The 24,320-nt window shown below is 33.5% G+C and overlaps 4 protein-coding genes across 5 annotated transcripts; 2 read left to right on the top strand and 2 right to left on the bottom strand.

Moving 5' to 3' along the window:
* The first annotated feature begins 6,334 nt into the window (after positions 1 to 6,334).
* On the top strand, positions 6,335 to 9,333 carry LOC110994847. The gene is made up of 5 exons (XM_022261727.2): positions 6,335 to 6,463; positions 6,555 to 6,709; positions 6,877 to 7,138; positions 7,207 to 7,448; positions 7,674 to 9,333. Exons 1-5 carry the CDS (start codon positions 6,448 to 6,450, stop codon positions 7,980 to 7,982), a joined length of 984 nt encoding a protein of 327 aa, XP_022117419.2. The 5' UTR covers positions 6,335 to 6,447; the 3' UTR covers positions 7,983 to 9,333.
* Positions 9,334 to 10,975: 1,642 nt separating this feature from the next.
* Positions 10,976 to 13,715, bottom strand: LOC110994914. Its single transcript, XM_022261835.2, has 5 exons — positions 13,311 to 13,715; positions 13,086 to 13,225; positions 11,808 to 12,060; positions 11,465 to 11,700; positions 10,976 to 11,393 (listed from the first exon to the last, which is right to left on the bottom strand). Exons 1-5 carry the CDS (start codon positions 13,324 to 13,326, stop codon positions 11,055 to 11,057), a joined length of 984 nt encoding a protein of 327 aa, XP_022117527.2. The 5' UTR covers positions 13,327 to 13,715; the 3' UTR covers positions 10,976 to 11,054.
* A 1,376-nt stretch (positions 13,716 to 15,091) lies between these two features.
* Positions 15,092 to 16,932, top strand: LOC110994784. Its single transcript, XM_022261635.2, has 5 exons — positions 15,092 to 15,250; positions 15,318 to 15,457; positions 15,525 to 15,783; positions 16,212 to 16,447; positions 16,573 to 16,932. Exons 1-5 carry the CDS (start codon positions 15,235 to 15,237, stop codon positions 16,903 to 16,905), a joined length of 984 nt encoding a protein of 327 aa, XP_022117327.2. The 5' UTR covers positions 15,092 to 15,234; the 3' UTR covers positions 16,906 to 16,932.
* A 778-nt stretch (positions 16,933 to 17,710) lies between these two features.
* Positions 17,711 to 21,922, bottom strand: LOC110994849. Of its 2 annotated transcripts, XM_022261730.2 has the most exons (7): positions 21,768 to 21,922; positions 20,210 to 20,346; positions 19,832 to 20,096; positions 19,430 to 19,641; positions 19,129 to 19,357; positions 18,385 to 18,662; positions 17,711 to 18,096 (listed from the first exon to the last, which is right to left on the bottom strand). In XM_022261730.2, the coding sequence occupies exons 1-7, from the start codon at positions 21,781 to 21,783 to the stop codon at positions 17,869 to 17,871; spliced, it is 1,365 nt and encodes a 454-aa protein (XP_022117422.1). In that variant the 5' UTR covers positions 21,784 to 21,922; the 3' UTR covers positions 17,711 to 17,868. The 2 variants fall into 2 exon arrangements, with proteins under 2 accessions (XP_022117422.1, XP_022117423.1); XM_022261731.2 differs by lacking the exons at positions 19,129 to 19,357; positions 19,430 to 19,641 and having other exon boundaries at positions 21,768 to 21,921.
* Positions 21,923 to 24,320: the final 2,398 nt, after the last annotated feature.

Genomic DNA, 24,320 nt, shown 5'->3' with positions numbered 1-24,320 from the left:
ATCCGATCAACTACTCGTAACACTCCATGGTAAATACCTACGGTAGTGATTTCAGTGATATTATATATGATATTAAATCTTAAGATCTTTAAACCACAAATATAGATATGGGATGGAGGGAGTCCATAGCGTCAATGGCTTAAGTTGATAGTTGCATATACGCTACTGATAACCATTAAATTACTGTTAACTACTACTACTTCTACCTACGTAACTATGTAGTCTGTATGTACTATCTAGTATGTACTATGTACATCAAATATAAGTAATGCCAACTTGGGGGTTTTCTCCCCAAATTTAAGGGGAAACAAGATGGCCAGGGGTTTGTTTTAGGAGGTATATTTATTGAGGTGGGTTATTTAGGAGGTACTTCAAACAAGAAATTGACGAAAAGCAAAAAAAATTGTATGTCAAGAAATGTTAAGAATAACTGAATTCGAAGAAAAAAGAGTTAAAAATTAAAAATCAAAGAATCGTTTCATCTCATTGTTATTATCGTTTATTAATTAGCATATATAAATATGTAAAATGTATTTACATAATTACAATAGCTATTTTTTACTGCTTCAACGTATTTTGATTCCTTTTTGAAATTACCTCTATTTCAAAAAGGCACTTTTACAACAATAACTTTAGGGGTTCTGATAGACATTTAGGGGTATTTGAAGTTGGTTCTAGGGGGAACATTTTGTAGGAGGTGGCATCACTGAATATAACTTATCAGTCAAGTATCCGGCTAATAAATAAATTAAAAAAAAATTAAAAAAACGCGGGAAGCTTCTAATTTGGCGGGCGCGATTTTTGTTTGAATTTTCTGTAAAATAATATTTTTTAAAAATTTAGTGATCAGAATAGTTAAATATTGTATATATTTATAATTTGTATTATTATTTATATTTTTCTTCTTCTTTCTTCGAGTTTTGGTAAGCTTTTCTGAGTTTTATGAACGAGCCCCCGGACCCGGGGGGCACGGCGCCCCCCGCGGTTGCATTTATCACCATATCTAATGAATCCGGTATGGATTCAGACTGTTCTTTGGCCTCTAAAAGGAAGCTGAAGCGCAGTCACAGGCAAAATTTACATAAAATGTGCAAACATTGCAATAAAAGGAAACGCAAAAGTACTACAGAACACTCTAAACCCTCAGACAGTCATTCTTGTCAATGCACAGATGAATTTGCTGAGACCACTGTGACACCACCAACCAACAATTTGCCTCCACCTAGTCCTTCCACAAATAAGACAACAATGCCTCTTTCCACCGGTATATCTTCTAAACCCACCACACAAATTGGTAGGGCTAGTTACGATGCCAATGACCACGGCCCGTTTGTGGTACATGTGCAGAAAGTACAGTCTGCTGATGATGATAGCACAGTTTTACACCCAGTTGTATTCGGGAGATTTTTAAAAAAATTTCTGTTTAAAAATATTGTAGATGGTAGTTTAAAACGTATTGGCAGAAATAAAATGACATTAACTTTTAGTAAATATACAGACGCAAACAGCTTTATAAATTCAAACTGCTTACCAACTAACAACATGAAAGCTTTTATCCCTACTTTCAATATTACAAGGATGGGTTTGGTTAGGGGAGTACCAACGGAATGGTCTCCTGAAGATATTATGGAAAACACTAACATACCCATTGGGTGTGGGGAAATTATAAAAATCAGGCGACTTAATTATAAAATCATGGTCAATAACTCACCTACGTGGAAACCTTCACAAACAGTTGTTTTTACATTTGATGGACAAGTTTTGCCTAAACGGATATTTATGTGTTATAATTCTATGCCGGTTAAATTGTATGTGTATCCCACAATTCAGTGCTTTAATTGTTGTCGCTTTGGGCACACCAAGGTCCAATGCAGGTCAAAGCCCAGGTGTTACAAGTGTGGTCAAGGCCACACTGGAGATACTTGTAATGTAGAGGAAGACCATGGTTCTTGTTGCTTATGCTCTGGGCTGCACTTTGCTTCAAGCAAAAAATGCCCAGAATATGTGAGACAAACAGATATAAAAGTAACAATGGCAGAGAATAGCTTATCTTATATTGAAGCGTCAAAATTACATCCCCCAATTTCGAAATCATTTGCTGATGTTGTATCCTCTCTCCCAAGTAAATCTCTTCCTGGTGGAAATACAGTATTGCCTGGTTCACCACCTCCACGTACAATATCTTATAAAAAAACAGTCTTCACTAAACCCAGAACGCCTCCTCAACACAGTAAAGGTTTCGATCATGTAGCACATGAGTCTCTTGTAAGAGACTACAATATGCCAGAGCCTTCTAATGGATGTGCATTACCATCATCGCCTAATGCAAATTCACAACAGACAATAATAGAGTTAATTACTACATTAATTAAATTACTTTCTCAACCTAATTTATCTATACCGTCCCACGCTGCTAATTTAATTAATTCCTACACTGATAATAATAATGGCCAACATGGACAGGTTAGTTCAATGGAACTGCCGCAGTATTATAAACAAAAAGCATGAAATTATACACATTATAAATAATTTTAATCCTTTTATTTTTTCTTTATCTGAAACCTGGCTAAAGCCAGATCAGGTATTCAAAATCCCTGGTTATTCTTGCTTAAGAGAAGACAGGGCTGATGGGTATGGTGGTGTATGCCTGCTCATCAGAAACTCAAGCATCTTTTCTTCCTTCCCTCTTCCTTCACATAGTAACAGCTTTTCTATCATTACAGCTATTGTTGATGGTATCTGTTTTGTCTCTATATATGTCCCTCACCCCTCCTTGCAAATATTCAATGAAATTAAAAACTTAATTTCAGTTCTCCCTCAGCCTTTCATGATTCTAGGTGATTTCAACTCTCATCATACATCGTGGGGTAGTTCAGTATCAAATAGGTACGGGTATGAATTATTGGATATCTTAGACATGTATAACCTGTGCATTTTAAATACGGGTTCTCCTACTCGCCTTACAAAGCCTGGTGAAGTAATTAGTGCCATTGACCTGTCCATCTGTACTCCCAATTTAGCATCTTCTCTCTCTTGGTCTACTTTGTGTTCATCTTACAATAGTGATCATTATCCCATAATCATTTCATTTCCCTGTAAAAAAAATAGTAATATGTTTATTAAAAAGTCTCGCCTTAAACACAAAATCATAGACTCGAAATGGAGTCAATACAGTTTATTAGTAGAAGAGAAACTGAATAATTGCTCAGAAGATAATGTCACAAATAGTAATTATTTACAAGATGTTTTGTTAGAATCGGCTGATAGTGTTTTTCCTGGGAAAAAGCCGAGTAGTAATAAGTTGTCATCTCCACCATGGTGGGATGAAGAATGTACCACAGCTATTAAAAAACGCAAGGCAGCTGAGCTTAATTATCGCAATGATATGTCTATGGAAAAATACGAGGTCTTAATGAATGTAATGAAAGAGGTTAAAAAACTATTTAAAAAAAAGAAATCTGAGGGTTGGAGGAAATATTGTAGCTCTTTATCACCTGGAATAAATTCTTCTGTCATTTGGCGAAATATCAAAAGATTTAGGTCAGCTATCAATCCTTCTAACCCGTCGTTGCTTCCTATAGAATTAGCTGATCAATTCCTTGATCGCTTGGCTCCTCCTTCTGCTCCAGATCTCATCCACTCTTCTACACAAAATAACTCTGATGTTGTCCCTTCCTCATTAAATCTACCTTTTACGCTATTAGAATTAAAAGGTGTATTAAGTTACGTTAAAGACAGTGCTCCTGGGGAAGATGGGATCCCATATTCCTTTTTGTCTCACCTTGGCGAAAATGGATTAAATTACTTTTTAAATTTAATAAATAAAGTTCTTTTGACAAATGACATACCGTCATCTTGGCGAAGTCAAATAGTGCTGCCATTTTTAAAACCGTCTAAGATTCGATCTGATATTAAATCATACCGTCCTATAGTCTTGTCATCGGTGATAACAAAAGTTGTTGAACATTTAATTAAAAATCGGCTTGAATGGTATATAGAAAATAATAAATATCTGTCACCAACTCAGTTTGGATTTCGAAAAGGTAAAAGTGTGTGTGACAATTTAGGCATATTAGTCACGGACATTCGTAATGCTTTCACAAATAAAAAGTCAGTAGTCGCAGCTTTCTTGGATATTAATTCGGCTTATGATAATGTTTTGTTACATATTCTAAAAAGTAAATTAGATAAATTAAAGGTTCCTTATTTTTTAAATAATTTCATTGTAAATCTTCTATCAGAGAGGAAAATTATTTTAGATGTTGGCGGCCCTTACATGCCTAGTAGGCTGGTATGGAAGGGTTTGCCACAAGGGTCTGTGCTGAGTCCTTTATTGTACAATATTTATACACATGACCTAGAAAACTCTATCGGAGATTCAGTTAGTATATTACAATATGCCGATGACTTGGTTATTTATGCCTCTGATAAGTCTGTAAGTAATGCTGAACAACGTGTCTCGTCCTCTTTATCTTTCCTAAAATCTTGGATGGATGCAAATGGCCTAGATCTGTCTCCCTCAAAAAGTACCGTCGTACTTTTCACTAAATCCAGAAATCCTCCCTCACCAACTATAAGATATGATTGCGATAATATATTACCCGTCAATAATCAAGTAAAGTTCTTAGGAGCTATACTTGATTCTAAACTAACAGGTCAACCACACTGCGAATTTGTGGTTGGTAAATGTGAGCGACACTTGAATATGCTGAGATGTCTCAGTGGAGTTTGGTGGGGTGCTCACCCGGCCACATTGAGGTTGGTGTATAATGCTGTCATTAGAAGCGTTCTTGATTTTGGGACCTTTTTCTTAGATCCAGGTAATGTAGCAGGCTTTAGAAAACTAGATCTCATACAGTCTAGGGCTTTGAGGATTGTTTCTGGTGCTATGAAATCGAGCCCGGTTAATGCTCTGCAAATAGAATGTTGTGACCCTCCATTAAACTTAAGGCGTCAATATCTGTCAGATAGATTCATTTTTAGAACTGCCCAGTTCCATAATCATCCCCTCATTTCCAAACTGGAATCTCTTTCTCAAAAATTACCCTCTTCACATAAACCTTTACCTTGTCTATTAAAAAGCTTTCTGAAATTTAAACAATTACAAGCCCCAACTCATTCCTTTTATATCCTTCCCCTATTTAGCTCTTCTTATGATTCTCTACTTCTTTCTCCTGAGATATGCTTTTCTATTGGCATTGAAAAATCTGATTTTAATGCTAATGCAAACTTTAATTCCAATGTCAATATGAAATGGCCTAACTGGCATCAAATGTATACAGATGCTTCTAAACACTCCAATGGGTGTGTTGGTGTTGGAGTGTACCACAAACAGTACAACATAGTTCAGAAAATTAAATTACCTCCAGAATCATCGGTCTTTACCGGTGAATGTTTTGGACTACTAAAAGCTCTTGAATATGTGCTGTGTTTCAAACTCAAAAAAACCGTTGTATTTACCGATTCCTTAAGTGCATTACAGAGCTTAGCAAAATTTTCACTTAAACTAAACCCATTCTTTCATGTTATATTTGAATGTAGGAGAAAGCTGTTGCAATGCCAATTACACAACTATTTAGTATCATTTTGTTGGATACCTAGTCACTGTGGTATCTCTGGAAATGTGAAAGCTGACAGTTTGGCTAACAGTGCTACTGTGACCGGTGACGTATACCCGTACAAGAATTTTGGCCATGATCTTGCTGCTTTGCCCGGCATATATCTCCACAATTCGTGGAATATGTGTTGGGAAAAGAACGGCCGGATTAAGGGTCGTTTCTTGTATGCTATACAGTCTTCCGTTCCCAGGAAGCCGTGGTTTGCCAAATTGTCGCTTGGTAAAACTGCCACTTCTACTATAATCCGTATGCGTCTGGGACATAACAGCCTTCCAGTTCATTTGCACAAACTCGGTATCGTAACTAGTACCGCCTGTGAGTGTGGCGAGAGCTATTCTGACTTGAATCATGTTTTCTTTTCTTGTCCTAAGTATGACCATTCTTCCTTATATACTTCTTTAGTTTCTCTGTCCGTTCCCCTTCCTACCAATATTTATTTACTTCTTCGAGATTTAAATCCCATTGTATATAGTATAATAAGTATGTTTATTGTAAATAATAACATTAAACTATAATTTTGATTTTTTTCCATTATTAATTATTCTGATTATTTGTAAATTTATGCGCTTTCAATTATTTATGTTATGTCGCGATTGGTTTCCTTAGTTTTTTCATTATGCATAAACTGTAAATAATTAAAACAACGAATTATAAAAATCCCATACTTGACGCTGGCTAATGCACAAACAGTGTTAGAGCCAAAGAAAAAAAAAAAAAAAAAAAAAAAAAATTAAAAAAAAACTCATCAGTAATCATAGTTTACACACTCAGTAATCAGTTTATGAATTTTGTCACATTGTAAACAAATGGACTAGAAGTTATCGACAAAATGCAAAAAAATGATGGTAAGCATACTTTAAGATTATACATATAAACATTTATAAATATTGTTAAATTTTTATACATAATATGTATATACAATTTCCTTATTTTCAGTGTCTATGTCAATAGAAATTCCATACAAATTGTATAAAGCTGATGCTGGTGGATATAAGTTTATTTTAAAACCAAATTTACAACTAGAAAATCATAATTACCAACCTGCTCTTTATCTAATCGACAAACATTGTCCACATGACAAACTGTATGAGGTCAGTAAATTGTATTATAGTTTTGAGTAATCTTAATCAGTTATGTCATAAACAGGAAAATAATTTGAAAACATTATAATGATTGGGAAAATTTATTTAACCTTAATATATATGTTAATAAACTCTTTCCATATAATTGTAATAATATAATAAACAACGATTTTCAGATTCAATTTGATTATGCTAAGCACACAGTTTATATTACAACTGGAGAAGGAATACTCACTAGCCTACCACTTCCAGAAGAGTTCTCAGATTTAAATGAGGTGGAGGTTTGGATGACATGGATTAAAAAAGATATATGTGTGGGAACAAAGAATAAGACATTTTTTACATACCCTAGGAACATCACTGGTGGTAAATCGGCTGATAAATTTATTGGATATATAAAATTTGAAACTAATTATGGTTTTGATTGGAAGGTCCATGGTAAGTCATTTTTTATTCAGAAATACTCGTTCCTACTATCAGCATTGAAAACTTTGGGTTTATTTTAGAATCTCCAGAAGTGTATAAAATGCCCCTAGAAAAAAATTTAAAAGGAGGGAAATTGCATTGGGTAGCTATTGATGATCACAAGTTACCACAAGATGCAATGATAGGTGGATTTGAGAAGAATCCAATATATATAGCTAGAGCTATGTATCAAGGGTCACTCTGTCCTGGAAAATATGTGCCTGAAGAAGGAAAAGCTTATGTAGCTTGGGGTGGAGAGGAACATGAGAAAAGCAATTTTCAGGTATTTCTCATTAATATTTCGTGTGTATATGTAAATTCTACTTATTGACAAAAAATCCTTCTAAAAAACTTCTAAATATTTATCTATATAGAATTAATGATAATGTGTTGTAGTACTCTGGCTACATTACTTTCATAAGGATGGAAATAACATATCTCCTAATAAATGTTATTGTAATGGAATTAAGATTTTACAATTATATTATTTATTCATTATTTGTTTTAGATACTATGCGGATATAATGCTAAGTGGGTGCTATGTTCCGATGACAATATCCCAGAAAATGCATTTGTTGCTGGCACATCAGAAATACAAAATGAACCACTATATATAGGAAGAGCTTTTATTGATTATAAGTTAATAGTGGGTAAAGTTCACATGCTGTATAAGACATGCTATTTGCCATATCAAGGTGAAGAAATAGAAGTGCAAGATTATGAAATATTACTTGATTTAAGCATTAAACCAAGAGGTTATCCTTGTCGTGGAAAGTGTAAAGTTAATGTCTTCAACAAGGACCGAACATGTATTTAAACAATAATTAAATGTTTTATTAATTCAATGAAAACATAATATAGTATTGTATGTGGACTCTATTTACGCACTTTGACGCTAAATAGGTCCGTTGTACGTGAAGTCCTAGCAAACTAAGCCAGCCTTACTCCTTCCAAAAGCACAGAAGCTTCTTGGGCACTTCGCAGGCTTCACGGGGCGACCTCACTGATCCAAGGATTATAATATATAATTTTTGTTAATATTTTAACTATAAAGTCTAAAAACAGACAGTGCCTTTATATGAATTAAGATCTTACAGTACAATTATGCAATTTAAAGTAATGTTTATGCCCAATCAGTGGATTGTCTTATCTCAGGAAAGGTTATTTACTTCATATATATGTAAACAATACTTGTGCATTTAATATGTTATTGTAAAAGATGATTTTCTTATGTGTGATTCTACATTTTGCTTTTTATTGAACACTTTCATACTTTTGATTTATTGGCAAGTTGATTAATACATCTTTAAATTTGGGGAAAATCTGGAAATCTACTTGATTCACTTCTGCATTCAATCCAATTTTCTAAACTCCCAATGCTAGTGCCGAAGTTTTCCCAAAAGATTTCTAGTGCCGTCGATAACAACATAGAAATTTGAGTTTACGGATTTTATACCTACTTGTATCTGAGCTTCAAACGATCCTTTTATTTTCAGTGGTGTAGAGCTACCATAAGCCATAAATGTAACATCGGGTTTTGGGAGTTGATTATACACTTTAACTCGGTTTTTCTTTCCCAAGTTCTTTCCGTAATCAAATTCCGTTTGCAGACCGAATCAATCAACATCTTACTTTGTACTCTTCCAATTGTGTAAGTGCAATTAATTTCCACATCGTCATCAATATGAAAAACATACTCAGTTTCTCCTTCTTTATGTACTGCGTTGTTAGAAGAGTCACCCACTTGATTAACTTGCATTCTTCTTCCTGTCGAAACGACCTTTCTTTTGTTCACGTCTATATTCTCTTTCCGTTTCAAGGTCTGTTTCGTTCGGCAGTATTGTCTGAAATGCCCCTAAAGACCACACTTTAAGCATTCTTTATCCCTTGCTGGGCATTTCGTATCATTTCCAGAATATCTAGGATTACCACATCTACCGCATCCATGTTGAACATTTCTTGATGTATCAAAGTTCCTTTGAAATTTACTATCTATCCTGTTTACTTCTTCACTCGCGTTTGATTTTAGAGGGTTTTTAAACTCTTCTAATTGTTTATTAACAACTCCAAGATTATTTGCTTCGGTGATTACTTGTTCTATTGTAATTTCATCTCCAAACCGTAATATCTTTTTCCTCAGTTCGGGTAGGAAACATTTTTCCGTTATTTGGTCGATAATGTTTTCATCTCTGTTGGCAAACTGACATTTATCAGCTTGTTTACTCAGTCTCAAAACAAATTTTTAGTTCTTGTTGGAGCCTGAATATGTCTCTCGTAAACTTTGCTCTGCTTTGGTGCAAAGTAGGCGTCAAGTTTTGATATTGCTACTTCAAATACGTCTTCGCCTTCAGTTGGTTCGACATTAGCCCCAGGAATGTTATAAAATACTTCCTGTAAGTCTAGCCAGCCGAGATGTAGAAGAGAGGCCCTTTTCTTTACTTATAAATGAATAGTGCTCGTTTCCGTCACTATCGGAGTGCACCTATTGAGGTACATTCACCGTTATAGTCAAACTTTTCCAGTGAAAGGAGTAACTTTTTTCGAGCGACCTGGAATAATCAATTTATTGATTCAGATACCTTTGAATCTGCAGTTACATTTTATCTTAGATGCTTCCATCTCGTATCAATTTAATGATCGGGTTATATTTTTATCCGCATAAATCTACTTAAGCCATCCATGCCAGCAAACATATAAATTTAATTATCAGATTTTAATCTGCTAAGTTAGTACCTACTAACTTCATACAATAATAATTTTATTATAAGTAAAGCTTTTGTTTTATTTACTGGTATCAATTTAATGATCAGTTCGGTTCCAACTGCTTTGACTAGATGCTCCCTTTTATTTCTCAGTATTAATCACAACCATACAGTACATGTTTACCTTTAATATGAATAAATATATTTTTGAGTTTGAGTTTATAGACAAATAGGAATATACCTTAAACACGAGCATAATACAATATATTTCTCCCACTACGTAGGTAGGTGTTACAAAATAATTGTACATTCAAGTAGGTAATCGTAGTTTAACTTAGCTGAATGGTTTTCATTTGTTTATATTCTTAGCTCAATAACTGTAGATTTTGTTTAGCGTTTAAATGTAGGTACAATGTTAATAAATATTGTATTATCAGCAAAACATTGGTGAAATATTAAAACAATACCTACCTAAGTGCTGTTCATATCTCCCGTCAAAAACTAAATTATCTACAATCGTAAAGAAGTCAAGATGCAATTGTTTTGGTATCAATAGCGAATGATTAAAACCGGTTCATAGCAAATTATAGACAAAGTAGTCTGATAATGACGGCACTTATTTACCTATCATTCCCCTTTTTTTAAATTAAGTATATTATAGTTCGCCTTTTGCTCTATACTTACGACAACGAGGAAATTTCTCGCCAAGAGATTTTTTGGACTCCAAAAATGCGAGATTTTGCATGGGAGTTCTAAAACCTAAGCGTTTGGATGTTTGATTTGTTAAATAATGTATATATTACTAGCAGACTCGGCCAAGCGTTGCTGTGGCTAAGGTTTTTGTTATATTACATAGTAGTAAATTAATCAATCCTCTCAAGTTGGATCGAACTGCACATGGTGTGCGAATTTTATTATAATCGGTTAAGTGTTTTAGGAGTCCATTGAGGACAAACATTGTGACATGAGATTTATATATATTAAGATTTTTTGTGCTTTAGTCCAAAGTGAAACATATAAACATAGTAGTTCACTGGTACAAAGACACACTGGTACAGGTACAGCAGGGGGTTGACTAAACCCCCAGATCATAAATCATAAGATTTAATTAAAATATTTTTTTATTTTATATTCTCAAAATATTAACAATGTTTATACATAGTTTTCTTTTTTTCTCGTTATCATAGTTAGTCATCATCATATTCATCCTCATCAGATCTGTAATTTTCTTCATAAAACTCATATCTTTCTTTATATTGTGGTTCAAGAGTATTACTACACCTAGGACTTGAGTATGGGCCAACTAATATATCATAATAAGTTTCATATGCTTCTTGTTCACCATAGGCAAAGTAACAAACACAATGTGTTGGTGCCACTTTACCTGGTATTATATGGCCATCCTGTTTTACACGACCAATGTACATTGTTTCTGGGCCGTATTCGGTGTATCCTGCAGAAATGGCTCCTGCTGGTATTACCGATTGTTTTGTTGGTACCCAGACACAATCATGGGCACAAAGAATCTAAAATTAGATAATTACTAGTATATTTCTTCTTAAAAAATTAAAATTTATAACTTAAAAATTTAATTTACCTCAAACTCTGTTTTTAAATGTGAATGTCCCCCCCAGCCTACAAATCCACATTTCATAGATGGTACAAACTTTCCAGGAGTTAATGATCCTACATGTGGTGCTCTCATTATATATAAGAATTCATTCTCAAACCCTCCTATTATTGCACCATACGGCAATTCACCATCATATGGCACCCAATATGGTTTGCCACCTATAATTGGTTTTAAAAAAGGCCTCTCGATATTAGGTGGTACTAGAAAATAATTTTTAACAATGGTTTAATATATTAATATAAATATTTTTTTATATTAGGTTAAGCAACCAAAACTAAAGCAATATGTTTTATTTAATTTAACTTACACAAAACCTTCCACTGTAAAGTATTCCTTTGATTTTGGCCAAAAAATGTGACAAACTTTAAATTTTTTTTTTTAATTTCTTTGGAAAATATTGGTTCAGATTCCCCAAATTTGTTTAACTCAACTTTACTACCATACCAAGTAAGGCAAAACTTATGATGTTTTTCCTCCTCCAAGATGCCAGGTGTTGGTGTCGTAAGAATTATTTCATTGAATTCACAGACTCCACTCTGACCATTTCTATCTATAAAAACCTACATAGGGAAAATAATATAAAGTAACTTAAAATAATATTATGTAAATTATAAAAAAAAATTAAAAACTTATATTTTTACAGCTTAGTATGTGTTAAAAAATAAAATACGTTTATTTTGGAACATAAGATCTTCTAGGTATCACTTATTCCACGTCAATCAATTCGAACTTGTAGGCATCCCTACTCATCGGCAAAGACAGAGGGTGTAGGCCGAGAGAAAAAGCCGGCGTAAAAAACTCTCGGTACTCTTTTTAAAAAGCAAATCATCAAACAATATTTAAAACAAATATATCAAATTAATTAGAGGCAGCCTGCCCAGCACTAGTCCCAGGCCCTTTTATCAACTAGATAATCAATAACTTTATAGTAAGCCTTTTTACACAGCTTTTCTTTAATACATTTCTTAAATTTATTAAAAGGCAGAGATAAAAGAGCCTCTGGGATTTTATTAAAGAAGAGTATCCCTTTCCCCAAAAAAGAATTACTAACTTTACATAGTCTAGTACGGGGAAATTGCAGCCTGCTGCTTGTTATTTGCATTAGGTACTTTATTTAGATGGACATCCCTTATACACACCCATTGTGTACATTATACCATTACTACCTTAGGTAGTAAAAATATAATGTAATAAATGTAAGGTAATTTAAATGAGGCTTTTATTTTATGGCAGGTGGATAGTTATATTTTGAGTTGTTGTCAGCTTTGAAATCAAACTATCTAAACTAAAAGATACACACAACTAAATAAAAAATAAACTTTTCATCATCCACAATCAATGAAAGGATAACATTATTTAAATAATAGCCATTTTCTACTGATTTCTTGAATGTATCTGAAGTATTATATTAAGTCTGTGCTAGTAATTATAATAAATGAATATAGAATATAAATATCAAGCACAAATCATAGTTTCTTTATATATGGTAAACTATTTTTATAGCTATAAAAACAGAAATAATAAGCTGATCACAACTTATAAGGAAAACTTTAAAATAAACAAAAAGCTATTTCACAATAATTACCCAATGATTAATATTAAAGAATCCAATTTGATCGGCTAAACCAATCATAGCATACCCAGAATTTCCTTTAATAGAAAATATAACACACATATTGGTAAATTTATAAAATCTTCTTTGGTGGTTTTGTCTTGTAGAAATTTCTAAAAAAAAATATGTTGTTTAATAACCTTAAACATATTAAATAATATTATATTGTATTTATCATAAAATTATGTAGCTACTTACCAATAATTTCACCCATTTCTACCAATAATACGAATAAGTTGTTACTTAATTGTTGCTTGAATATTAAAAAGAATTAAGGAGATAATTATTTTCCTGACAGATTTCAATAAAATTACATGGGAAATAATATGGAAAAATGTTGAAACATTGCGTTCGCAGCAACTTATTTTTTTTTATTAAAAGAATTACTGTTTATAATGCTATTTTTAATCACTATGCACGTAGAGTGTTCAGTGTAGACAATCATACCAAATACCAATAACCAAGGTCTTAACTCTTAAGTGACTAATCAAAAGTCAGGCACTTCGCAGTTCGCACTTAGAACTTAGAAGTCTAGTTAAAAGTCAGAACTCGGAAGTAGAAACGAGAAGTTTAGTGATGTATGTTTACCAGTTATATTCTTATATCTATTTTTTTTTTAATTTCGTTGTCTGTCTTGACTTTACGTGAATACCTAAAAATTGTATACTTTTATAAAATTATTGAAATTATTATCTCTAAATTATCATTATTTTGTATAATAGGAGTTAATCAATAATTAAAATAAAAAAAGTTTACATTTCGAAAAAATTTTTTTTTCGAAATGTAAACAATGAATTACTTTTATAAGGTACAGACAGTTTACCTAGTATACTAAATTTTTTGAACATCACTTCAACACACTCTACAAATCGTATCAAGTGTCAGTAAGTGGTGACTGAGTGAGAGAACCATAAAAATTGTCGTGTGTTCTTTGACAGATTTTTTTGTCGATCCATGACCATCATTTGTAGTTGTGCATAGAGCAGTGATGCCAGGTGGGGGGGATTCTCGCCAAATTTGGGGTTTTTTTTTGTCATGGAGGGATAATTGGGGGGAAAATATTTTTGGGGGGATAGTTGGAGAGAAAAATTGCGTTTGGAGAGAATCCGGGAATTTTTATTATTCAAACCATGTCTGAGAAATTACAATAAAAAATTAAATTCAAACACGCGAACGCTCACATTCCCGAAGAATGCAACATCACAAATAAAACCGGATATTACCAATTTAGCTAAATCTTTTAAGAGCATATGTAATGATGTTGATTCTGTTGTGCAAGAGTGGAATGCTTTGCATCGTTCAGTCTGGAAATCCACACAAGACACCAAAGAGTTCTGGGTTGAAGTGTATAATTTTAAAATGCTGTTGGTGACAGGTCATTTGGTCACGTAAGCAAATTGGCGTTGGGGATTATGTCTTTGCCCTTCTCCAATGCAGTTGTGGACGAGCCTACTCCCAAGTGTCCATAATAAAAGACAAACTTAGAAACAAGATGGCCATCCACACTGCCGAATCCATCTTATAAATTAGGTACACGTTGGTGGATGGATGTGTAAACTTTCAGCCTAATGAAAAAATGTTAAAAAATTTTAATACAGAAAAAATGTACGCCGGTAGTTCCGGTACTGCTGACGAAGCGTCTGAAGATGATGATTCAGCTAATGATGATTCAGCGGTAATGGAGGCTATCGCTGAAATAATGTAATTTTTATTTTATTTTAATAAATAAATTATAAAAAATAAATATTTTTAATTTGGGGTTTTTTTTCTGTAAAACCTGAATTTTGGGGTATTTTGGGAAAGATTTGGGGAGAACACCAAATGGTCATATTTTATTTTAATAAATAATTCATAAAAATAAATATTTTTAATTTGGGGGTTTTTTTTTCTGTAAAACCTGAATTTTGGAGTATTTTGAGAAAGATTTGGGGAGAACTTCAAACGGTCACCTGGCAACACTGGCATAGAGTAACTTCTTATATAGGAAATGTTGTTGTGGGACTACTATGAGACATGAGTAGTTAAACCCTCGCATTATTTTGGCTTTATTATTATGACTTTAAAGTTTGGTGGATGTACACATCATACTTTCCGTAATTTGTTGAATAATCAAGGTTGAAGAATGTGTGATATTATTGGTAAATAAAACTATTCATTTATAATACAAAAGATAAACCCATTATTTAAATTTGACTTCTATTTCAGAAGTTACAACGTTACCAGTTCATAAAAGTATTTCATATAAAATATCGGGAAATGGTCTCGTCTTTTATGTAAAGAGTGGAGGAAGAGGTGGTGCAGTAGTTGGTTTATCAAAGTGGCCTAACAGTCTATGCAATTATTGGGTAATTGTAATATTTTTGTTTTTATCAATTATCAATGTATATTATATGCGGATTATAATATTTATAGGTGTACATTGCACACAATAGCTATACAAATATTAAGAGTGCACATGAGACTGAATTTAATTTACATGGAGAATATACACCAGAACTTTTGTCTGATAGGCACTACACAAAATTTTGGCTGACTTGGAACAATGATGTCATTAGTTTGGGAAAGGAAAGTAACACAAAACCAATCACGAGCAGAAATAATTGTAATGTGAAGAAATTATCATATGTCACATTATCCAGTTGTGAAAACCGAGTATATTGGAAACTTTTATGTAAGTATGTTCATATTTGGTAGTACGTCTTGGTGTGGCAATTTAATATTATCTCACAGTTCTTAGCATGTACTAATGTTTATCTACTGTATCAATAAAGTCTTTATTGATACAGTAGATAAACATTAATATACAAAATAGTCTTTATGCCATTTTTGTTTCTAAAAAATTAGAATAGCAAGATCTTTAAAATACTTCAATATGAATTTTGAATCATCACATACAAATAAAGTACTATGTTTGTAATAATGGTTACACACTTTAGTTAATGTTTCAAAATAACTATGAATTTCCTTAAAATTATCAGATCAGAATAATTCAGGAATTAAAAAGTTGTTTAAAAAAAAATTGTTGGGGGTTTATTGGGACTACAAGCCTACTTTTGCTACTTAAAAAATTACTGCAGTTAATAATGTTTCTGATTACAGTACCACCAGTATTGCCAGTACCACATAAACAGTTGCTAAGTGTTGGTAAGCTACAGTGGGTGACTGCAAATGACCAATTACCAGATGGGTCAGTTATAGGAGGATATGAAAATGAATTCCTTTATATAATTAGGTCTCCACATAGAGGATCTCTCACTCCCGGAAAATTTGTTCCATCTCTTGGTGTTGGGTTCATATCATGGGGAGGTGAGGCTTTGGAAAAGAATGACTTAGAGGTAATTCATAGTACATATTCAGATCAATGATTTTCAAGTCATAATTATCCTATTTATAAATGTTAATTTTTAAGCATACAATTTATTAAGCCTATTTGGTTCAACGGCTAAGTTACTTATTACAGGTTTTATGTGGAGTTGACTGTGAATGGATGCCAACCAACAATGATAGGATACCAGTCAAAGCTGTGGAAGCCGGTTTCTCAGAGGGCTATGACACAGAGTTACTTTATGTAGGCAGGGCCAAGCATTTAGGACACATCATTCCAGGCAAAGTACAACCATCACATAAAGTCTGCTACATCCCATATGACGGCCGTGAGATTGCAAAGACGGAGTATGAGATTCTTGTCTGTGAATCAGTAAATGAACATGCTGCTAACAAAGTATTTTTAACATTAGATCATGGGGCCGTTCTGGTTTTTGAGTCAGATGACAGTATAAATGAAGATGTTTAAAAATAAAGTTATCTAAATAAATAGGTATTAATTTTTTTACTACCACAGCTATTCACTGCAGAAAATTATAATTATAAGCATTAATTAATATGAATTCCTAAAAAGAAATCCTTTGCGGGTTTGATGCCGTATTCACTATGAAATAGGGGGACAGATACTATGCCTTACAATTTAATATAAAGGTTCGAATGCCATAATACCAACACCAGTGAAACATAATTACTAAATATATACTTATGTCGAGGTTGCGTGGTGCACTGGGCCGTACTTGAAGTTTCTAGAATGAGATTTAAGGATTTTAATTACCATACTGATAGATTTGTGAACTGATAAGAGAAATGCTGGAAGAGCTAGATTCTTGTTATCTTGCTTTCTAAGGCAATTGCTTAAATTTTTTCTTTAATAAAATCGTTAAAAGGAGACTGCTTGCTAAAGCCTACTATAACGCAAATGAAAAATTCATAGATAATAGAGTCTGTAAATATGTACTGTCTTGTCTCAAATAACTATACATATAGAAGCTTACCGGAATAGGTATATATACAATTTACCATTGATGCCGTAGTTTTGCTCTTTTGCGAATTTTGTAAACGTTTTTGACATTCATAAGCATGCCTTAAGTCGCATCTAAATTGAATAAATAAAATTTGATTTGATTACAATTGGTCTCAGCCCACCATCTATATTGCTAGAGGCACTACCGATAGCTTTTATATGCAATTACGCCATTAAACAAATAATCAAAATTTAATATTATATACTATTGCATAGTAAAATATACTGACTGAAAACTGTCGCACGTAACTTTGAAAATAATTTATTAATATTATAAAATATTATATGTAACAGTAGTAGCACTAATAAATAAACATTGCAGTTGCAGTGACTTAATTATAAATAAAATTACAAGTTTAGCATTTATAAGCACTTCGGTAGCTTTATTGATTGCGAGTTAAGAGCTATTTAAGCCATGAGGATTTCGTATTCAGGGAAACCAAGTTCCTGACCCGCAAATGAAATGTAACAAACACCGTGTGTCTGCTGAACCTTTCCTGTCGTGATGCTGCCTTCGTGACGGACTCTGCCGATGTATAGAGGCTCTCCATCTTCAGACTCACCCCCCGGGAACGCTCCCGGCGGAACGTTGGACCCGCTCGTTGGCACCCAATTACTGGGACCTCCCACCAGGACCTGGGTTTTTATTAATAATAAACATAAGTTCTAAAAAAATTGTGCAAAACAACACATCAACTTTATTATGGATATGGTCCAATTTCCCCAAAATAAGTTCAATCTGAGATATACTAACAAAATAATTGATAAACACTAAATTTATTTATTTATTTATTTACACTTCGTTGCTAAAGAAATACAAATAACACAGTATATATAAATTACAAGGGATGCAACGGGCGGCCTTATCGCTAACAAGCGATCTCTTCCAGGCAACCCTAGTACTTTTTTTTACAATTTACTTACTTGGTACTCAGATTTTCCATTTTCCACTCCTCCCCAAGGTACATAAGCACATCCATGTGAGGCTACTAATTTACCGGGTATCAGCGCACCTTCATGTTGTGCTCTGACCACGTAAATTGGCTCTCCGTTGCAATCTTGGCCGCCTACAACAGCGCCGGGGGGCAATTGTCCTGCAGATGCATCCACCCAAACGCCAGCGCCTCCGACCGGAGCTGCGCCGCCTGGGTAGCCAGGAGGAGGTGCATATAATGCAGCTGCTGAAGGCGCCGATGGTGGAACTGCAATTGCATTTTACTTATAAATATACAATAAATCTTTTAACTGATAGTAATAATGGTGCATGAAAGCTTTTAGTGATAAAAAAGCAATAATATGTGGAATGAGAACGTGCATACTTTTTCTAAAAACCAACGCAGTAAAAAGTACTACGCCATGTCTCAGAAAATGTTATAATTGTAGCTAGGGCGAATAAAGCAAAACCTACTTGTTTAATAGATAATGTTAGTATGTACCTATTAAGACAAAATACACAAAATGTACCCAACGTACCACATCAACCGCAGTATTGCCATTCTATGTGCGTTTTAGTAGTAGTAGTTTCAGGTTCCCTATAAAATGTTAGTCAAGACACACAAAAATTATAAGTTGTGGTTATGTTTATTTAGACTAGAGATACATTTCTACTTCTAAATATAGCAATACAAAAAAAGCTATCATTCCGAACATAAATTCTAAACACTCAACGGGGTTGGGATGTGCCATGTTTGTTGAAATGAATAATTTTCCAATTTCCACGGGCGCCCCATCCTGTACGGACTCCGAAGTGGGTGACAGGGAAGGGTGCGGGGTCTACCCAATTCATGATCACCTCCCCCGATCGTCCATCGCGGACTGTTAATCTGCCACAACGCCATTCGATAATAAATTTTTTAAAGTCGTTCGCATTCATTAGGCCCGGCGTCGGAACGGTCACCTACGATCAGTCACAAAAATTAATCCCTCGGTCGATCGGGTCAATTCAGGTCACACGACATCAAAATTCTACCTTTTCCGGTTTTTGTTTACAGTATCTAATAACAGACTGGCTGTTCTCCCATCCTCCGAGGATGATTTCGTAGATAGGCTCAACTTCGGCGGGTGCGGTCGTCAAGCACACGTGGCAGTTGTGAGGGCCGAGAAAATCAAACTCGATCGAACCAGCTGCTACCGGTCCGAACTTGTACTCTAACTTGTCCGGAGTATCGAACTCAGCTCCATCTGGATCAATGTTAGGTACGTACACATATAAGAGTTAATATAATAAGTTGTGATTTCAATTGAATCAGGTAGCAATGAAGTTTAGAGCTTTATATAGGTACGATGTGACAATATTCCGATTGTATTAATTTGATTTTGAGTAAATTCGGTTGGGTACATTTTGTATAAAATTTAGCATAGATTACCATACCCTCAATCTTCCAAGTGCCGGTGGCGCCCCAGCCAGTGCAGACACCGACGAAGGCCACTGGGAAAGGTTCTGGGTCCGACCAAGATATAAATGGGATTGCTTCGCCCTCCCGACCCGCGGACACAATGCCGCCGTCCCACCGGACCCAGAAGCCGCGAAATTCTCCTCCGTTAACGATTCCAGGGGTCTCAATTTCTACTTTGTCTGGTTTGGTGCGGTTGCGTCTGATTACGCTCTTAGTATTACCCCATCCTCCGATGAATATCTGCAATTAGTATCGTTATAGTGAAGTAATTTTAAAGTAAGTGACTAAAGTTAAGCAGTAATTAATGAAAACTAGCAAGAAAGTTTAAAATTTCCATTATAGATCATTTTTACCTCATACATGGGATCTGATTCTTGGGGACCCATGGTGAGTGCAATGTGTGCATCGTTGGCAGTCCTGACCTTGAACTGCACCGACCCACTGGACACTGGGAAAAACTGGTACTGAAGGTTGTCATCAGTAGAGACATCTGAAATTTGTTTATAGGTTAAAGGATTATAATTATTATTTACATTTAAACATTTAAATAATATTTTAATAGGATGATATCACGTACAAGTCTCTAAATATGCTACGTTCGCACAATACGTGGGTTTGCCGTAATCATACATACATTCTATCTAAACACAAACAGGTTAAGGTTTACATATTATAAACAGTGCGAATTATTTATAATAGCAATGTTAAGCAAAGAAAATAGTAAGCGTTTCGTGAAAATATATATTTTCTTTTGGTAAATGGGTCCTTAATTTTAATATAATTAATTCGTTAAGGTTAACCGCATATAAAGTGACCTTGGTCAGGATGACGGGACGCCGACAATCAAATTACTCTTCATTATATGCTCTAATTAGTCATTGTGAATCACGGATAACAATAAAAAGCATTCTTGATTTCTTATCCAATAAAAAAACAAAAAGAAACAAATAAAAAAGTTTTTCATAACAGATAATTGACCATTTTACAACCAAGTACTATTTTATTGGTTTGCCATTTAAACGCTTCCAAAATATTAAATAAATTGCTTATATTATGTACTTAATAGGGTTCGCACCTGGTGATGTCATCTTAGACAATGTAGAAAATCGATCGTATTTGACCTTTCCCTTATGTTCTGACAACCGAACCAGTTTATTAGGTTTCTTAATTTATATGTAGTTATGCAATATTAAACAGTTGTTTGTTTTTATTTCCAACAATAACATTTTATCAATCATGGTTTCTATTCCTACTTAAAATATTATTAAATTTTGAAGGTACATAGTTTACAATGCTAGAGAAAATAAGGGTTTAAATTATAAATTAAATTTCATACTAAAATATACGTACTTGTAATAGAAGATACAATATTTAGTTTATTAATAATTAGTAGTATCAACACTAATTGCATTTCTGCTTACAATAGGTAACGGATGACGATTAATTATTTTAATTTATAAGCGTCTACCAAGCATTACCTTACCTCACTTAATAATAAAATATTGACAAACAATAATTTATATTGGTAACATAACCTTACTTGTACGGTACCTACTAAGATAAATATCTAGATTCTAGAAGGGTATGCTTTTATAAAATATTTTTTCGGGTAGACGATATTTACTATTATTAATCAAAGGAATTTATCCTAAAATTAGACATTTTCTTTTTATATTGATCCTAGCAGTGTAGACGCCATTCCACGCCCGGCTTTGGCCTCTTGCCAATTTAACTATTTTATTTACCGGCATTTAACTTATTTCGGCGGATTTAAAAAAGATAAGTATGTAATTGGTATTCTATAAACGCCCTTCATAACGGTTCACACTACGTAATAGCTATTTTCAAAATATAAATATGATTTCATACAATTGTTAATATACAAGTAAGTGGATGCAGGTAAAAACTTACCTAAAACATTAGCCATTTTATATGAATTATACACCAAATATTATACTTTGAACAACGTGGTCGCAGTGAGAGGCGAACTCCAACACTGAGCCGTGAGAAGTATTTGCTCCTTGGTTGCTGACGACGTAACAGGATGATGTCATACCTCTGAATAAATATTTTCTGTTTGAACATAGAGTTCAAATTGGAATCTTGATCAGCGAAAGGAAACAATGTAAAAAGCCGGTTAGGTATAAAGTGAGTTGTTTCTTTACAATTCATAATTTGTAGGTTCATATTTAGCGAAATAAAACCAATAACATAATAGATATTTTGTGAGTCTATACATATTCCGGAAGATAATTAGAAGAATAATTATAAGTCTTCAGCAGTATCAGGTGCTGGACCATTGGTTAATATTGTTGTTTCACCAGTAAACAGTGTTACATAATAATTAGTATGCAGTGACGCAATGATAGCAAGGGTCTCCAAAGCGACGATCATCTACGACCATAATATTAATATGCTTATACCTTAACTATAAACATACATCGACCTTCATCACAACCTACAGCGACAAGGCCGAGTAAACATTGTCATTACTCTAAAATCATAAGATTATTATTATTTCATTTATAGAACGTATCTACTTTTTTTTAACTCTAATTTACACTTCATACACGAAAATAACACTAAGGGAAGATTAGTTATTTTTTAATGATCTCTTGAATTCCGTTTTAAAATTTAGTAAACCAATATTGACTACACAGTTACAAACGTAATTTATTTATATTTCGTAGTAGTGTATTAAAAATAAAAACTATTCAACATTTACTAGACCTGAATAAACTAGGGATATAAAACTGTAAATACATTTACTTATCGAATGAAATTATAGCAAGAAACCAGGTCAGAGGTCAGGTTTTTATGAATCAGGCCATAGATCAATGTAAGTCATTTGGTGAGGTAGGTAATAGACTCAATAGGTTCATGTCCTTAATACTAGCGTCTACTTGTCTTCCCTACGTAATAGGTATATAATGCAAGATATCTAGGCGTTTCTAAACATTAAAACAGTTTAAAAGGCCACGTTCTCCATTGGTGACGCATCCGCTGATGCCTGATGGTCACACTACTTTTAAAGGAATGACGAAACGTGCTTTGGATACAATTGATGACGATTTTATACCCATTGACTCATTAATGTCACAGGTCATTCGTTAAGATAGCAGTGATAATCCAAATGCTTCTTATCAATAAAGTTCCGTTTTGCATAAACAGTTTAGATTCATTTGTCATACCTTGGTATTTTAAAACTTAATGTTAGTTAGAATGTTGAAATACTGTTGTTATATTATCATCAAAGTATTACAAGTTTCCGTTTTAAATATTATACGCAGGCGCAAACTGTGGGCTGTGTACCGTGACTATGTTTAAACGTGATGTCATACTGCAGTCTGCACCTATTTATATAATAAATAGTTCGTTTTAAGATACTGAATAAATTGTTCAGTATCAGTAATTTAAATGTAATCGTCACTTAATTTTTGCTTTAGATACTCTTTATCTATACTAATATTATAAAGAGGAAAGGTTTGATTTTTTGTTTGTTTGTTTGTATGAATTGAATAGGCTCCGAAACTACTTGGCAGATTTGAAAAATTCTTTCACTGTTGGAAAGCTACATCATTCCTGAGTGACATAGGCTATATTTCATTTTCAAAAAAATAGGCATCCTTACTAAAATTACGATAACATTAACATTTGTTTATTATTTGATACAATTCTAACAGATGGCGCTGAGTTAAAGGTAGTAGTTTGGCAAGACGACGTTTGCCAGGTCAGCTAGTTACACATAAAAATAGAATTTGTACTAAAAATGTGTTTTGTATAACGCCATCTGCATATTGTAATCTAAACTATTATGATTGCACAAATGCGGGTAAGATTATAGTGTAAGGTGTACAGAAGAGATGGCAGTGTTTGGCAAAAATATAAATTACATACGACCAATACTTTATAAACATTGAAATGTATTGGATTAATCTAATTCTAATGGTTTTAAGAAAATTATTGTACAAATTTGCTATTACATTATTAAAATTTAATTTCTTATATTGGTGCAATGCCTTGTTGAAGATATATGCTCGGGAATATTGAATTGTGAACATGTCGGTTAGCATTGAAGCGTGACATAAAATTTGAGATTAATATTATAAAAAAGCATAGAACCATCTGCTGAGTCCTACCCCCGTCGACCAAAGCAAGGGAGGCCGCAGCTGCCAGGCACGCGCTTTTGACAATAGCCTCGAGCAATGAACCCGCGACCCCTCACGGCTCAAACTACCTATGAACACTATGCTCTCCATTCAATGAAAATAAAGGGAAGATTCCGTTTTAAAAATTGAACAGCTGATCTATTTTCAAGAAATGCTAAATAATGGAACATTTTTAATAGAAACTTTTTGCTCAATGTCCTCTGAAAAGTTTATCTTTAAAAAAAAAAGTCATTTATGTAATTTACGTTATATATACCGTATACATTTACGAATATATATACCGCATAAAGTTTTG

The sequence above is a fragment of the Pieris rapae genome, chromosome 1 (genome assembly GCF_905147795.1).
Source record: "Pieris rapae chromosome 1, ilPieRapa1.1, whole genome shotgun sequence".
In the NCBI taxonomy this organism is placed as follows: Eukaryota; Metazoa; Arthropoda; class Insecta; order Lepidoptera; family Pieridae; genus Pieris; species Pieris rapae.
Note: the sequence above shows the minus strand (reverse complement) of the source record. Positions and strands in the feature narration are given on the sequence as shown.